We start from the raw sequence: 17,109 nt of genomic DNA on the forward strand, positions 1-17,109 counted from the left end.
AGTGAAACAGAATAATCAATTTGTAATCAAAAAAATAACGACTGTTTAGTATGTAAACCAATTGAAGTTGGGTCCCGTAAGAAATCTAGTATTTTAGCATCCATGTGTGTCCCCTTCAAGTTGGGTCACAACACAACTGGAGCACCTGTAAAGATGCAGTACCCAACACTAAGTTTATTGCTGGCTTGTTCCCGGTTCGGAGTAGTGGGCCCAGTATGTCTAGCTGGAAGCACTGTTAGCCATTAATATAGGACCTTTGAACTTACCAACCTAGTTTCTTTCATAGTTAGCAATGGTGGGGCTTATTGAACCAAGAACAAGGAGAACTCCATACAGCACACACTGTTGAGACTTTTGTCCTGTCTTTTATTCTTGTAGAAGCCACCAGTGGCCCGGTCCATGGAGACTGAGCACATCTATGAAAGGACTGTTTCATGTGAATGGGCCCTTTTCATGTGACATGACCACATGCATGCCTGATGGCACACACATCACGGATGGGCAGGACCTACTCCTACACACATTTGTCACAGAGGGACTCACAGCCAAAGGACATTATCCAAATTTGAGTCATTCCCAGGAAGATATTCCAGTTGTGTATTGTCAATGGTTTTATTTCAGAAAATCTTGTAGTTGACAAGTATAATATGGTCCTTCTATGGTCCAGTCAAACTATTGTATTATTTGTGCAAGTGACAAAACATTTTGAATAAAACACTATTTAAGACAATATGGCTTTACTGTTCTATTAAATTCATTTTCTCCCCCTATTCCCAGTAAACATGTGGACATCACATGATTGCTTGTTTCCACTGGACCAAGTAAGGAGTGAAACATGAATAATATTTACTGTCATTTAACAATATAACCATAGCAAACCAACATCTTGCAAATCATTTTACAAAAGTAACTTGTACAAGGCAAGTATACAGTAATGAATGAGTCAAGACAGTTAATCGCATGTTGTAGCACCAGGCAGAGTAAAATAGAGCAATAGTTCTCTGCATCAGTCATAGCTAATGCCCATCTCTGTCTATCTGATCTCCTCTCCTCCCCACATATCTATAGGGAGGGGAAACGACAGTACATTATGGCAATGCCAGAGAGGTCATGTGCCCTCATTAAAACACAGAGTAGACAGGATATTGACAGTGCTCTCATAGAGGTCAGTCCTGTTCAACATTCTAATAAACAGACACAGACATACAGTACAACGAATAAGCACCCAATATAATGCATCCTTAACATGCCCTGAAAACACCCCAAAACACCCTCTCCAAGATGAGGTGGAAGTGAGGGAAGGAGAGAGAGGGGGAAGGGAGAGAAGGATAACAAAAAGGAGGCGGGGTCGGAGGAGAGAATGAATCAAGAGGGAGGGGGGTCGTATGGAGGAGCCCCCATGGCCCCATCCCCCATCTCAGCTGCCGTTGCTTGGCAACTGTGCGCCTGCGGTGGGTTAGGGGGGCAGCTGCTCGCAGGCGAAGTAGTCCTTGAGCGGGGCGAAAAGGTGCCGGATGACGGGCACGCTCCAGGACTTCCCCAGAACCTTCTGTCTCTGCTGGCGGTTCATGTTCTTCACGTCCGTGTAGTGTTTGGGGAAGCCAAAGATCCTGGAGTGGGAGGGAGAGACAACTGGTTCAGCTGGTGGAACGCAGTTCCTGGTGAGGGCATGAACCTAGCCGAGACCACTCCTGGGTTCAAACTCAGGACACGCAAACATGATGACCACCTCTTTAAACACCACTCTAAAAGCTATCTTTTCAATGGCGCAGGTGGGAAGTATTTATACTGAACAGCCAACATATAGTCATACTAATCAGTTTCACTAAATGATGCCCAGAACACAGATAGTGGTGAGTAACGTACTGTTCCAGCTCAGTGATCCATAGTGTGTCTTCCTTCTTGTTCTCATCCAGGACAGGCAGTTTGGACATGTCCTTCCCCTGTTTCATTGAGGCTGGGTTGGTGGTGATTGTGCGCACTTTGGTGAACTACACAAAAACAAACGTGGCGTCAAAACATGGCAGTCTATATGCCTTAACGTTAGTAGGCCTGCATGCCTAAAACATACACTAAGAATTTCAGGCAAAACATGACATGTTTTCACGGGTGAAAAAGTGTCATGAGAAGAATTTAAGTCAGACATCTGGGTGGGTTCTCACCTTGGCGGTCCGGCCGATCTCCAGGCAGTCCTGAAGAAGGAGCTTGTCGTTCTTGGAGGCAATGATAGGTCTGCGAAAACATACAGAAGACCAACTGAGCTAAACTTGATGGTGTGTGTGTGTGTGTGTGTATACACAGCTCTGGAAAAGATTAAGAGGCCACTGCACCTTTTTCTTTCCTTTCCAAACAATTAAAAGTACTATTTTGAGTGAGGAACAGACGGGTTCAATTTAAGAGGCCACTGCAAGTTGAACCCTTCTGTCCCTCACTCAAAACTTTCCTTATCTAATTATTTGGAAAGGAAACAAAAAGCTGCAGAGCTGTATGCATGTGTGTGTGTGTGTGTGTGTGTTAAATCATACCGGCTCATCCCAGGGATGTTTCCCCAGAAGCACCGGGCTCTGTGGGCAGGGCTAACTTTCACAGCATCCACCACCACTGGGTTACACTGAGGGGGTAAACATCAGAGCAGTTCAGGGTACAACTCCTCCCAGCATGCCCTTCAGACGAGACATCCCTCCAGGAGGTATCATGAACACTAAGGCGAGCAGTGAGAAGAGAGGGTACTCCACCTCCAGGAAGCGGCAGATGTTCAGCCTGTCGTGGTTGTTCATGAACACCACGTTCTCGAAGAGCCAGAAGAAGGGCCGAGGGTTGTTCTCCTTGGGCTTCAGCAGGTCCAGGATCCTGTAGTACTCGAAGAACAGCCGACCCGTGCCCTCTGCAGGAGCAGCACAGGTCAGAGGTCAGAGGACACACAACATGACTCTCAAGACAAAGATTCCAAATCAAAGAAATCCATTTGGCATAGCGAATTTAGGGCCATGCGTTTAGTCTTAATACAACCTTTACTCACTCACACACACAAATATATTTCAGAAAACAAGGAGCCATAGCTTTGCAGTAACACTCCCATCTTCTGGACAAGCACATGTATTACATGCATCCACCAGGGGTAAGTCACACAGCCAGCTGAGACATACCGAACAGGCCCTTCCTGATGGGGTTGACGATGGAGAGGTCGTTACAGGGGCTGCCTCCTATCAGGAGGTCAAACGGGCCCCACTTCTTCAGCTGGAACACACAGGTCAGTTAGAGTCAGAACATATGGTCAGAACAGACAGGTCAGTTAGAGTCAGAACATATGGTCAGAACAGACAGGTCAGTTAGAGTCAGAACATATGGTCAGAACAGACAGGTCAGTTACAGTCAGAACATATGGTCAGAACAGACAGGTCAGTTACAGTCAGAACAGACAGGGTTGCGTTTCCCGATAACGATGGATCCTAGCAACGATCGAGCAAAAAACGAAATCATCGATATTTCTTACGTGCGTTTCCCAAACATGCTCGTAAGGAGTAGGCTAATCTATGCGCTTTCAAGAGTTCCGAATTTTCAAGAGACACTTTAGCTACGATGTCTTTGGGAACTAAGATTCGTCCTACGATCAACTTAGGCTTGCGACGCTTTCGGGAAACGCAGGCCAGATCAGTTGCAGTCAGAACAGACAGGTCAGTTACAGTCAGAACATATGGTCAAACAGACAGGTCAGTTACAGCCAGAAAAGACAGGTCAGTTACAGTCAGGTCGCTTTATACGAGTAAACATTCACAGCAGACGACTAGGTGACACCTACGTGCTCCTTGGTGATTGACCTGACGTCATCCACCTGTGTGATTATCCCCTCGTGGTTGACGGTCGACACAGCGATGGACTCCTCACACACCTCAGAGGCCATGTAAATCTCCACCTTAAAGCCCAGCTCCTTCAGAACAAGGTAGCCTGGGGAACATACACACAAAGTATTAGAACATGATCAGGAAGCGATCAATCGTTAGAATCTAGGCAGTGGAATCCTGGCAGTAGAGCCCTCACAGTAGAATCATCACAGCTGATGAATCATCATAACCGAGCAGAATCAGACCTGTTGCTATCCCATCGAACAGCGACAGCACTCTGATTGGTCGACGCTGGCTGGCAGGTAAGGATGGGTAAACTCGATGCGGCTCCTGGTGAGGACACAGGCCAAAGGTCACGTGTGAGCAAGGGAGCCTCCATCTACAACCACCTGGTGCCCTCCCCCACCCCCAAACAGGAAGCTTGGAATAAGACAGGAAGTCCTACGTGGAAAGTCGACTTACAAACTCCATGGCGCTGTTATTGAAGAAGAAGGTTTGCACGCGTACGCTCCAGTCGTGGCGTGGCTGGAGGGCCCCGTGGCGCTGGCTGGGCTGACAGAGGTAGCATATCCACGGGTCCACCTCCTTTAGGAACTCGAAGGTCTTCGAACCCACCAGGATGTTCACACAGTCGACGCAGTAGGACCTGGGGGAGGGAGTGTGTGTGTGTGTGTGTGTGTGTGTGTGGGGGGGGGGGGGGGGAATGGAAAAATACAAGATTAGGGGAAGAGGGAGGAAGGATACAACATTGGAACAAGGGCAGGGAAAGAGTGAGAGGAAGAGCGAGAAAGAGAGAGATCTTCAAATCATCTGTGAGGAGGGCTTAAGACAAGTGTTGTGTCACTTCTACAGGGTGTAGAAGTGACACTTCTAACCCCCCTCCATATTTCTGGTCTCCACAGTGACCTACCGGCTGCAGCTGTCGTTGCCACACAGGAGGACCTCCAGGCCGGAGCAGCAGATGGTGCAGTAGGACTGGTAGCCGTCCTCATCGTACCTGTGCAGCGTCTCTGTGAAGTTATCCTGCAGGGAGCCACACACCAGCTTACTGCAAGCACACATACTGCACACTGTCTCATTACCAGAGCACACCAAACAACCACTCCATCTATATATATATATATATAGATGTAGAAGTGACACTTCTAACCCCTTCTAAATATATATATATATCTATATATATATATATATATCTTAGTGCTGTCAGTTAAACGTGTTATTAACGGCGTTAACGCAAACCCATTTTAGCTGCGTCAATATTTCGCGAGATTAACGTTATTTTTGGCCTAGCAAACTTTGTAGTTTTTTTTTCTAGACCGGAAACAAAACAACAGGCACGCCGCACACTTGTTTGGGCTTGAGAGCCGGCTAAAGAGTAGTAGACTAACGTTACGTTTTGAGTGGATGGCGAGGGCGAGACGCCGAAATGGATGCCAATAAGATTCTGAATGGAAAGTTTACTTTTAAAAAGTTGCCAAAGTGATTTGCGTGTTTTGTCGAACTGAGCTATCATCGCAGCACGTCCAGTCTGAAATACCACTTGATGGCCAAGCACACAGCTGATGCGAATTGTCCGCCCCCTCGTCAAAGCCAGGCGATTGCAATGTTGTTTTCATAAAAACAAGCACTAAGCAAGCCAATCTACTTTTCCATGTTGATAAGAGCATTAAAATGAGAAAACAAAAAGAGAAAAAAAAATCGGGACAAAAAGAAATCAAGGGACATTTAGAATAGAAAAAAATGTGCGCTTAATTGCGAGTTAACTATGACATTAATGCGATTAAATATTTGAATCGTTTGACAGCACTAATATATTATATATATATATATATATATATATAACAATATATAAATAATTTTCTTTGTTACTTTGCATCTTGCGCAGAGGCCTCCTTCGAAGAGGGGGTGTTGGGTCTCGTAGTCGTTTGTACCACAGCAGAGACAGAACTCTGGAGGAGGATGGACAGAGAAGAGTTGAGGGGAGGAACGGGGCCCTGGACAGCAGGACGAATGAATTTACAACAGATTCCCACCCTTTCCCAACTTTTAACTCCTGCTCACCTTCTATGGCCGCCCCCGCCTCAAGAATCTCGCGGACCATCGCCTCTGGAATACGCAGGAAGACAAATAAAGAAAAATACCTCACTGTTAGACTGCACAATGATATTCCTTTCCTTCGCAATTTCAAAACTGTTGATAAGTGTGTGCTTGGAAGACACTCAGGAATTAAGTAGAGTGTATTTTTTTTGCGTGTAAAATATAAATAAAAATAGGGATACCTCTGTGTTTCGGGTCTGGCTGTACGTAGACATGTCTGCTCTCCTTGGCCTTGTAGTAGGACGAGGTCCTCTTGTGGGGGGGCTGCCAGTCAGGGGAAGTGTCCTCTTCCGGGGGGGTCAGGCGCACCCCGGTCTTGGGCCTTTTGCGTGGGCGGATCTGGGGCCGTCTGTGCTTGCTGAGGCGGACTGACCCCCCCTTGAGCAGGCAGAGGGACAGCTTCTTCAGACTCACCGACACCTGCCTGAGCTTGGTGGGCAGAGACAGGGAGCTGCCATAGCTGTCCTTGTTGGAGGTGGAGGTGCACCGAGGTAACTTCGAGCCTGCGTTCGTGCTCGAGCCTTCCGTCTCGTCTGGGGAGAGAGAGAGACACAGATAGAGAAAACAGGGGGGGTGTTAGGGTTGAGTTGGGCAGGGATTCACTGTGCTGGTCGCCTCTGTTGTTCTGTGTACCGGGGGTGAAGGGGGGAGGGGCGAAGCCACTGGGGCCGCTGGGTTTGAATCCTCCGAAAGCCCAGTCCAGCATGACCCTCAGCTCCTCCTCTCTCTTGTCAGAGTCGGGACAAAACACCTTCATGCAGCGCTCGGCTGCCACCTGGACACAAACACAGCAAGCACTGTAAAATACACATACACACACACACAGAGCAAGCACTGTAAAATGAACACACACAGATGTACAGCCAGACAGCAGAGCACACATACACACACAGTCTAACCTGTAAGGACTTGAAGATCGCTTCCCTGTAGGTGATCAGGGTGGCAAACGAGTTGGCACAGAAGTGCTGGGAAAAGGCTGCGAAGCGGTGGAGACCCTGGGTGCCGATCTGGACACACACACACATAAATAATAATATTAATTTATCGGCCATTATAAATGCCGATACCGATAGTTTGGAAAATGCCTAATATTGGCCGATAATATCGGCCCACCAATATATCGGTTGGGCTCTAATCTCCATTACCACTTCACTCTCCACATATCCTCCCCTCACCCGCCCCCCCTTCTCCCTCATCCTCACCTCTGAGAACATGCCGTCCAGGTACCACTCCACCCTCCTTACCCCGCTGGGCACCGGCCTGCTCTCCCACGCCCGGACCACGCCCGGCCACATGGAGCAGCCCTCCATGTGGCCCCACACCAGCTCGCCCACGTCGTAGCCACCGTCATCCTACACACACACACACACCAACGTTTCAGAGGGGCACAGTGTAACAGTGTTTGTTCACAGTGTTTTATTACGACCGACGCGTCAGTTTTAGTTGTTCTTGTATACATAAATGTTTTCATTGATGATGATGTATGTATTTGTTATGGGACAATAAAGTGGAACCCACCTGGTAGAAGCCGCTCTTCCTAGCTGGTGGCTCAGGGGTGGAGGTTACTGAGGGAGGGGTGTGCTGTTCTTCAGACTGGAGGTGGAGGTGACAGGGGCCGTTAAACATAGACTCCTTCAGTCTTCCCAGTTGGGTGCACAGCTATGGGCTGTGTATAACACAGGCTAGTCCCCCCCGGGCACATAGACTAGACAATGTTGATGGACACGTCTGAGTCAAAGCTCCTTAATGCTTCAAAGAAAAAAAGCATAGTTTTGAGGATTCAACCGATTTTACCTGGTTGTTCAAAATGGGCATCCAGATGATGTCATCCTCCTCGTCAACCACGATGGACTTGCTCATCTTGGGAGGTTTGGCTGCAGGCAAAGCACAGGGGAACCAGACATTAGCAATCAACAGCGAGTGGGTTCTCCTTAAAGCTGAGCTCCATTGAGTGAGTCTGGGTTTCCTGACCGTTGCTGCTGTTGAGTTTGACAGGTTTCCATGTGACCTCAGTGACTATAACATCTAGGGAAAGAAGAAGAAGAAAAAAGGACAACTCAATCGAAAAACAATACATGAAGAAACACACAGCATGTTCACTCACCCCGGATACGGTATCTACGCAGAAATCACACGACGGGAGTTGGACCAGAGAAGGAAGGGAGCGAGGACGCATGTACAGAGTATTGAGACAGGGCCCTGGTGTGAGTCTTACCAGAGGAGTCAGAGTCGCTCTCTATGACTATCCTTGGACCAGGGAGGGAGAAGGGAGTGGTCTTCTGCTCGCCGTCGGCCTTCCGCCATTCAGCTGGGACCTGACATCTGTTCTCAAATGCCTGCACACACACACACAATAATGAATTAGATCAATTTCTGGATCAAGGGTCTATCTTACTAATAAACTTGAAACCAAGGCTTCTTCTCTACACATTCTGAATAGCTTTGGATAGGGTAAAGAATCAATAGTTATGGTCAACTTTTAAATTTGTGAACAAACAGGGTGTGTGCCTCCCCCTCCCACATTGGCTCCTCTCTCAGTCTCAACCCCCCAGTTATCTCTGACCTTTAACCTGCTTCTGAGACTAGGGTCTGTCTCTTCCCTTTGTTGTCCTTCTACTGGCTCACAAGGCCAGCTCGCCTGTTCTTTTGCTTCAGTGTGCACCGGTAACTTTCTCGGACTCTTCGACTACACACTGGGCCGGCTGTCTCTGCTCTACAGCACACGAGGATCAGTTATGCACCCACCTCCTGGGAGGTTCCCCTTAAGTTTCCCTGTTTCTAATACATCCTTAAATGAAAGTTGAATCAATAAAGGTTAAACCATTCCATGGGACCAATTCCCTCTTCTTTATATCAACTTTTCAGGTAAAACCCCTCCAGACAGGGCTGTCCTCTGAGGCAGCTGGCTGCGGGGTGACTGACCTGAGTTAACACGGTGTCTCTCTGCAGGCTCCCTGGCAGAGCCAGCAGGGACAGCATGAGCCTGCGGAACACAGAGCCTCTCTCCAGCCCCTCCAGGACCTGGCCCCAGTGCTGCTCCGCATCCTCAACCTTCCCCGGGGGGCTCGTGGCGGGCGGCCTCTTCAAGTACTCCTGGTACTCCCCCAACAGCCTGTCAGTGTCTCCCCCCATCCCATCCTTGCAGACCCCCAGCTGGCTGGCCACCTCCTTCACGGCCGTCCACATCACGTCCCTCTTCCAGGCGGGCCGCAGCAGGACGGTTACGCGCTTCAGGGCCGCTTCGCTCAGCGGCAGGCTGTCCGACAGGCCGCGGGTCACCTCGCGGTAGAAGGCGATGGCGGTGTCCACCAGCTGTCCCCGGAAGGCATCCACGTCCTCCAGCTGCACCGCACTCTCCGACAGGGAGTCCTTGACACGGGCCCCGCCGATGTCGACCTCTGACCTGTTGAGGTAGTGATTCTTGTTTTGCAAGACCTCTGGGTTGCGGCGCCACAGGAAGAAGTTGGTGTTGCAGGGGCGCAGAAAACGGGTGCAGTAGGTGCGGAGGAGCGTGCCTGCCACCTGTGGGAGGAGGGGGGGAATGACACAGTCAATAAACAGATTATCCTGATCATTTGGATACACAATCTGGTTGTTCCGTGGCAGATCATGAAACAATAACTGTTTCTGTCTGACACAATTAGTGTTTCTTTCTATTACAGAGGATCAAAACACGAGAAGCCTGCCCTCCACAGTCAAAACACACAAATATCTACCGTGGTGTAGGATTGCAATTCTATACTAGTATCTGCACTCTTTTCTTTTTATCTCGCTTGGGATCAAATCCTCTGCTAAATGAATACAATGTCAAGTCACGTCTGTTTAAAAATAAAAGAAGTACACAGAGACAGCAGTAGAGATGGTGACAGCTTCCACTACCTGTAGGATCCCCTCCAGGTCCATGCTGCCTCCCTGCATGGCTTCCTCAAAGGCAGCCAGGGGCTCCAGGGCATGGGTGAGAAACAGCAGCAGCAGCCTCAGCCTGGAGTCTGTCAGACGGGCATGAATCTGCTGGGCATCCCCTCCTCCTCCCAGGGAGCTGAAGTATCCAAGCAGATCCACCCAGCCTTGGGCTATGGCCTGGACCATCCTGGTGAAGAAAAGGCACTGGGTGGCCACGGGGAGGTTGGGGTCAAACTCTGGTACGGCAGCGAACAGCTGCGTCAGGCTGTCGTGGGTGGGGGTGAAGGCGGAGCGGTGGCGATGGACGTCCCTGACTAGCTCGACCACCTCCTCCGACACGGCTGCTACTCCAGCCTGACAGACGGACCCAGCCAGGCCAGGCAGCCCACACAGAGACACCATCCTGGGGCTCATGCCCCGGACTCCTGCCTCCAGGGACGCCTGCTCTTCTCTACCCGCTACGTCACAGTAGAACCAGGCCAGGTTGGCCAGGGGCAGCCCCAGTCTGGTCAGAGTCCTCCTCAGGCAGGTCAGCAGAGCTGTGGACGTGTCCTCTTTGGGCTGGAGGGCTTCCAGCAGACGCAACACCCGGCCCCCTGACTTCTGGTGGTAGTAGCCAATCAGGAGGAGGCAGGCGGTTTGCCCTGCCCCCACGTCAACATGGCGGTAGAAATAGAGGGTGTAGGGGGTGTGGAGGAGGGTGTACACAATGTCCTGGAGGTACCTCAGACCCCGGACTTGCCTGACTGTAGAGCTGGACAAACCCCCAGCAAGTCCCTCACCCTGAACCTGGCCCTCCTGCTGGGCCTGGTCCTGACCCAAACCCTGCCTTAGCTCCTGGTTCTTCTCTGACCAATGCTTTAAGAAGCGTTGCATAATGAGGCTACGGCGAGACAGAGGGCGTTCCTCCTCTCTTTCAGCCTCCACTTTGTCTGTCCTCTTGTCCTTTCTCTTCTCCTTCTCTTTCTCTTTCGTCTCCTCCTCCTCTCCCTCGGTCATCCCATCCTCCTCCATCTCAGTCCTCTCATCCTCCTCTCCCTCGGTCGTCCCATCCTCCTCCATCTCATCCTCCTCTCTCGTAGCTTCCTCTTCCTCAGTCCTCCCATCCTCTTTCTCAGTCATCTTCCCCTCAGTTCTCTTATCCTCTTCTTTCTCAGTCCTCTTCCCCTCCTTTCCCTCAGTCTTCTCATCCTCTTTTTTTTCAGTCTTCTCCCCTCTCTTACTCTCCTTTTCTTCCATGTTGGTGGTCACCTGTATTTCCAAATTCTGCTCTTTCCTCCCCCCCTCTACCGTTGCCCCCTCTTTCCCGGTCCCCTTTCCCTCCGTTTCCATCTCTCCTCCCGTCCTCTCCCCAGTATCCATTTTGAAGCCGCTTTCAGTCTGCTCCACTTTTTTCTCATCCATTTTCTCGTCCTCATCCAGGTCCCCGTTCTCTTCAGTTATTTCTCTGACTACTTTCAACTCCATGTTAATCCTCTCGTCCATCTCCGCCTCGTCGTTTTCTACCTTCGCCTCCTCCCCTCTCTCTACTTTAATCTGCCTCTTGATGGGGGGTCTGCTGAGGGCTGGGGTGTCCTTAGACCTCTGCCAGGGATGCTCTGCCGCCTCATTCATGTCTGCAAGAAAGAAACAGGAAAACAAGACTAAATAACAACAATGAGAAAAGGTGAATTAGTCAGAAAAAAAACATTTTAAACCTACTCCTGACACTGCAGACATTATGACTGTCGTGAATACATATGAGAGTGCATCTTAATATACTGTATGACTACACCAAGGAGTTGACAGTGGTTTGTGGAGCTTACTTAGTGTTAACTGTGTTTTAGCTCTGGTTCTTGGCGTAGGGCTGTCAGCAGGGGTGCTGGTCGGGGTCCTGGGCACCATGCTCTGTCCTCCACGGGCCTCCAGGGCATTGTAGTCCCTGGCACTGTGGTTGGCGTCAAAGAAGGCCTTGAACCAAATGAGGAAGTCCAGGGCTGTGTCCAGACTACCCTGCACCAGCTCCTTGACAGGGACGGACTGGGAGGAACGAGGGAGGAGAGGAAGAAGAGGGGAAGAGAATGAACACTGTCATCTGCTCAGTTGGGAGGGACTAGGAAGGAAGGATAATGAGGGAGAGATTAAAAAAATACAGACAGCAGAAACTTGAAAAAGAGGGTTCCTTGTCAGTTTGGATATACAGTACCAGTCTTTAACGATTGAATGGGAAAATGTGTCCAAACTTTTGACTGGTACTATAATTGACTTTGCCCCTAAAAGCAGCTTTTTGACCAACCTGAACCACCCCAGTCTTCCTAAATGCGGCCTGCAGCACACTGTAGTTCTGGAGAGAGTCCTCTTCATGTCTGGGCAGGAACTTGACCTGGCTCAGGTCCACAGAATCAGGGAACAGCCAGTCCATCATTTGGCAGAATGCAGCACCTGGATATCACGGCATACAGAGAGAGAGATGGACACACATACATACACACACACACACATTTATTTAAAACCACTTCAAAACCCACTTCCTAAAATGACTTAACTGTGCACATGACACTTGTTGATTGTCACCCTACTGTACCTGAGCATGTCTGCTCCACCTTGGTGAAGCGTGTGTGTAGAGAAGCGTTCAGCCAAGCCAACAGCTCATACCGGTTGTGTTTCGCTCCAGGCTTCAGCTGACAGTTGACTGCCATCTCCCAGTCTGTCTGCGTCAGTCAACAGAACAACAGTTACGCTATAACTGTAGACTACTGCAGGCTACAGGTTTTAGAAAGCAGAGCAGTACTTATCCAACAGTGTAAACACTTTCTGCGTCACGGTTTATATGTATTATTAAAAGGACGCAAAAATGAGAACCGTCTAAGACTTTCCATCGAGCGTGGACAAGTGAGTATTTCCAAAACACCAGCTTATTGTGCATATCTTAGCGTAGCATTATAGCCAAAACGGACTGAAGTCGCACGAAGGATTCAGTGTACATTTTGCTCGCCGTGGAAGAGAGCTGTGACTGCGTTCATTCGCCAACTAATAAGTCCCTTGCTAAAAGTTGACGCATCAAACAGTGGTTGCGTCCCGAAGCGCATACGTACACATTAGTACCTGTACTGCAGTTGACCAAGTACGTACTTTTGCATAGAGTATGCGTAAAATTGTCACATACTACTTTGTCAGTAATAGTAACTCGAAGTGGCACGGACAGGTTCGAATTGGTATAGTCTCTCTGCGCAGGTCAGACAAGTCTGAAACGCATGCTGTCCCACAAACTGCGCAATGCAAGTCATTCTGTAGAGGGGGTTGTAGTCAATTCAGTCGATGGAACGGCTTCAGAGCAACCTAGTGTTCCTTGTACAGACCACTGAATTGGGTAAAACTGCCAGTAACATTCTGGTTATATGGCGTACTGTATTAGACATAGGCTATTATGTTTATTTCTTTTTATGGCTTCCTAAATATGATTATAGTGTGGGGACGCAGGCGGGGCGGCCATACTTCACAAGATGCATTGTGGGAAAACAGTTAAAGGAAACAAGTTTTAGTCGACCCAATGAAAGTGCAGAAAACATGAGGCTACTCTCGGAAGTAGCACTTGGGTTTTTCGTGTCTTTGACCCACCACTACCACAGCGCAATTATTAGCCCTCTGTGACATGCTTGCGTGTAAAAAGGGCTATACAAATAAATTTGATTTGATTATTCAGTTATTGAAAGATACATATGGGCATACTGCATTGCATCCAGATTAGGGCCTAAAAAGAATAAAGTCTTTGAAAGATCAGTGTTAAACCTTCGGGGGTTTCTTGTATACAAACATGCACGCGCATTCCAAAAAATGCTATTATCTTTTTTTCATTTGCACATAAATATAACATCAAAATGTTAGGATATAACTATACTGGTAGTCAACTGTTAGCTATCAGTCTAATTCAACTAAGTTTACAATTCAAATACATGTGCTCAAATAAAATAAAAAAACCTAGCTAGCTTCTGAATCACAAAACCATGCTGACATGCCATAGCTCAACTTGTGTGTCTGTCTTGTTATTTGACAATAACTGGAGCATGGTGGTTACGTAGTGTCACCAAGCAAATTCAATGTACAAATATTTAGAACAAGGTTAGTTTACGACCTCTCATATTTGAAAGAAATTTGTCAGCTACTGTGAACATTTGTCCAAGACGTGAGACACGTATGGCTAGCTAGTTAGGGACATGACGAAGTCTACATAGCTCACCCAGTGTTTGTACAAAGGAATTCAACTGCATAGGCTATAATTGTGTCTACTTATAGGTAGAAGTGTCCACAATTATATATATCCATCCATTTGGCAAAAAAAAACTAAACAGAAAAGTATTGGCTCTCTGATTTGTCGTTAAAAGTCACGAGATTACGTGATACGTCGACCTTTAGGTCTGTAGACGTAGCCTAGGCTACAATACAGATCGAATAGACTACTTCAACATTGGGAACCAAAACACTAAAGGCAAACGTGACCTCATTCACAAATCAGTTGGTTATTGCTAGTAGCCTATACTGCTCAACAAAGATTGCCAAAGTAGCGGAAAATCGCAAGTTTTGTTGCTTGAAATTAGATTCGTTTATTTGTGACTAGGGAAGGTGAAAATTCAGTCGCTAAATCTAGGGACAAAGTCGCTAAAATTTGCAACACTGTATCTAGCCTATGTACCGTGAAGAGTGCTGCCCCCTACTTGCACTTGCGTCTCACTGACGACGTTGCACAGAAACCCGTCTATTGTTCATTTGGGCATGGACGCACAACACAAGAATAGCCTAATAGTTTAACACAAAGATAAAACATGTATTTGGGGTTTACGTTATGGTTACAGTTTAAAGTAGGAACAATGTCAATATAATTTAAAGAGACCCACTTTGTAAGTGTTTAGCCTGCAACGGATTAGCCTGTTCCCAAATCAAACAAATAGCCTACTAGTACTGCTAGGAGTAGAACCCTTAACTCATTGTTTAGGTTACCCTTCCACAAACAATGCCGAAACTGCAAGAACAATTTGGCTAATACTGTAGGCCACTATGGAAAAGTGATTGATAACAACGTTGACAAAGCATTTGTGTAGCCTATATTTGATTAGATAATTAAACACAGAAATGAAAAACCCGTTACACATAGCCACCACCACTTACCGTACCAGCTGGTTAGCGCAGATCGTAAAAATGTTGATACTGTAATTTACTGAATTCCGCAAGTGATGACGTTTTTTAGGATCCAACCAATCACCACGCTCATTTGCCACGAGGTCGATCGGAAGCGAGGTCATTCAATAATAGCCTTTGCGCTTCACTTTTGTTGCTACACTGATGATGAAGTCCTATTCTAGAAAACGTTTGTAAGACAATTTAATTCTAAATGGATATCAAGTGCGCTGTAGGCTAACCTACACTATATCCACAATCGTGTCCTTCTCTTTATTAGGCAGCAGTAATGTACTTCGTAGGCTATGTTAATGTAGGCTACACAGAGGCTAATCCGGTAGGTCTCATCATGGCTGTCCTGGTAGAGGAAGTTTCTCAAGTGGTCAGTCAAGCGGTATTCTCAGTATTTTGAACCGATGCAAACAAGTAGTTACATTTTGATGTAGATGTATTGGTAAAAAAAGCCCATGACCACAGAATGCAAATTTGTAAATTAACATTATTAATTTTAATGAAAATATTGTCACACTGGAACCAATAAAAGCCATGGGTCATCTCTTCTCTCATAACACACACACCAACACACTTATAAGAGAGTATTAAGACATTCTTAAACAAATGAGATTTTCGGAACTGCGCAAACACTAACACACACCTTGACCCCTAACTGATTTGTCAACCCAACCATTCACTCCCTTACAAAAAAGAAATATATTAAAGTATACTATAAGTATACTAAAATATGGATGGATAGTACACTTTTAGTTCACTTTTGATATACTTTTAAGAAGTATGCTTAGAAAATAGTTCACTTTTGATATACTTTTAAGGAGTATACTTAGAAAATAGTTCACTTTTGATATACTTTTAAGTATGCTTTGAAAATAGTTCACTTTTGATATACTTTTAAGAAGTATGCTTAGAAACAGAAAATGGTATACATTTCTTCTGGAGTAGGATGTACGTTTTCTATTATTATACAGCAAAAACAGTCAAAATAATTTTAAAGTACATTACAGGTTACATTTTTTAGATCCATCTCATTCTAATTATTCATGTCGATGAATATAATATTCATATTTATATTACTAATATAATATTAGTAAGTAATAGTAAAATTACATTTATTGAGTTTAGTTCTTGAAGTACTTACATTAATCGAAAGTGCACTTGAAAGTATTGCAAAGTATGCTTTGAGGCTCTTTAGGAAGTATACTTTATGAACTGAGAGTGCACTACACAGGCTACTTTAGAGTATTCCAAAGAACACTTTGAAGTACTTTAGGAAGTATACTTGATGAACTGAAAGTGCACTACACAGGCTACTTCACAGTATTCAAAAGTAAACCTTGAAATACACTATAAGGGTACTTTAAAGTGTACTAAATGACCTAAAAAGTAGGCCAATTCAGTTTACTTAGTACAAAAATAGTATATAAATAAGTACACAAATAATATATAAATAAATACACTGCTAGTATACTTTAACCCTTGTGTTATCTTTGGGTCATTCTGACCCATCAGTCATTGTGACCCACCTTCGTATTGCGACAGATTTACCGCATACAAAGACAAAGTGAAGCATATTCTTTTAACCGTTGGGCTGTCTCAGACCCCCCACATTGCAAAGGTTAAAAGAAAATTATTTTAATTTGTTTTTGTATTGGGTAAAATCGGGTAAACACAACGATGGTTCGTTATGAACCTTTGGGTCATGTGACCCGAAGGCAGCACGAGGGTTAAGTAACATGATAATAGTATACTTTTTATATTAAATATACTTACAAAAAAAACTTGAAGTATACTTCTTTTTTGTAAGGGCCCCCAACCAGAAAACACACACATCCCCTGCCTCCCACTATATGACAATAACAAAACACACACATCGCATCCCCTTTCTTCAACCCTAACTGCAACACACACAAAACAAAACTCCCCTTCCCAGCACATACAGACACTTGAAGGCCTATGTACCTGACATGTGTTTGGGTGACAAGAACTTTGAATGTGTTAGCTAGTTTGGTTTCACAGATAAGCCACACATTTGTAAGAGGTTCATCGGTATAAAGCATTTTTATTGAGTAAAAATTATATAAAGTCAAATAGGGTACACAAA

At 46.3% G+C, this 17,109-nt stretch overlaps 1 protein-coding gene across 2 annotated transcripts; it reads right to left on the bottom strand.

Moving 5' to 3' along the window:
• Nucleotides 1-568: 568 nt before the first annotated feature.
• LOC134018441 (uncharacterized) lies at nucleotides 569-13,023 on the bottom strand. Of its 2 annotated transcripts, XM_062458375.1 has the most exons (26): nucleotides 12,694-13,023; nucleotides 12,406-12,528; nucleotides 12,118-12,263; nucleotides 11,648-11,861; nucleotides 9,819-11,458; nucleotides 8,862-9,461; nucleotides 8,155-8,275; nucleotides 7,911-7,964; nucleotides 7,734-7,813; nucleotides 7,458-7,532; nucleotides 7,142-7,291; nucleotides 6,839-6,946; nucleotides 6,573-6,714; nucleotides 6,122-6,472; nucleotides 5,904-5,948; nucleotides 5,712-5,791; nucleotides 4,753-4,865; nucleotides 4,305-4,488; nucleotides 4,088-4,172; nucleotides 3,800-3,945; nucleotides 3,147-3,237; nucleotides 2,736-2,884; nucleotides 2,526-2,611; nucleotides 2,163-2,232; nucleotides 1,867-1,991; nucleotides 569-1,610 (listed from the first exon to the last, which is right to left on the bottom strand). In XM_062458375.1, exons 1-26 carry the CDS (start codon nucleotides 12,698-12,700, stop codon nucleotides 1,457-1,459), a joined length of 5,139 nt encoding a protein of 1,712 aa, XP_062314359.1. In that variant the 5' UTR covers nucleotides 12,701-13,023; the 3' UTR covers nucleotides 569-1,456. The 2 variants fall into 2 exon arrangements, with proteins under 2 accessions (XP_062314359.1, XP_062314360.1); XM_062458376.1 differs by having other exon boundaries at nucleotides 12,406-13,023.
• Between the last annotated feature and the right edge of the window lie 4,086 nt (nucleotides 13,024-17,109).

The sequence above is a fragment of the Osmerus eperlanus genome, chromosome 4, assembly GCF_963692335.1.
Source record: "Osmerus eperlanus chromosome 4, fOsmEpe2.1, whole genome shotgun sequence".
In the NCBI taxonomy this organism is placed as follows: domain Eukaryota; kingdom Metazoa; phylum Chordata; class Actinopteri; order Osmeriformes; family Osmeridae; genus Osmerus; species Osmerus eperlanus.

Coding starts and splice junctions, on each gene's coding strand:
- LOC134018441 (XM_062458375.1), bottom strand. Junction 12,264..12,405: donor GGTGGAGCAGACATGCTCAG/GTACAGTAGGGT, acceptor CGTGATATCCAG/GTGCTGCATTCTGCCAAATG. Junction 2,885..3,146: donor CATCAGGAAGGGCCTGTTCG/GTATGTCTCAGC, acceptor CTGCTCCTGCAG/AGGGCACGGGTCGGCTGTTC.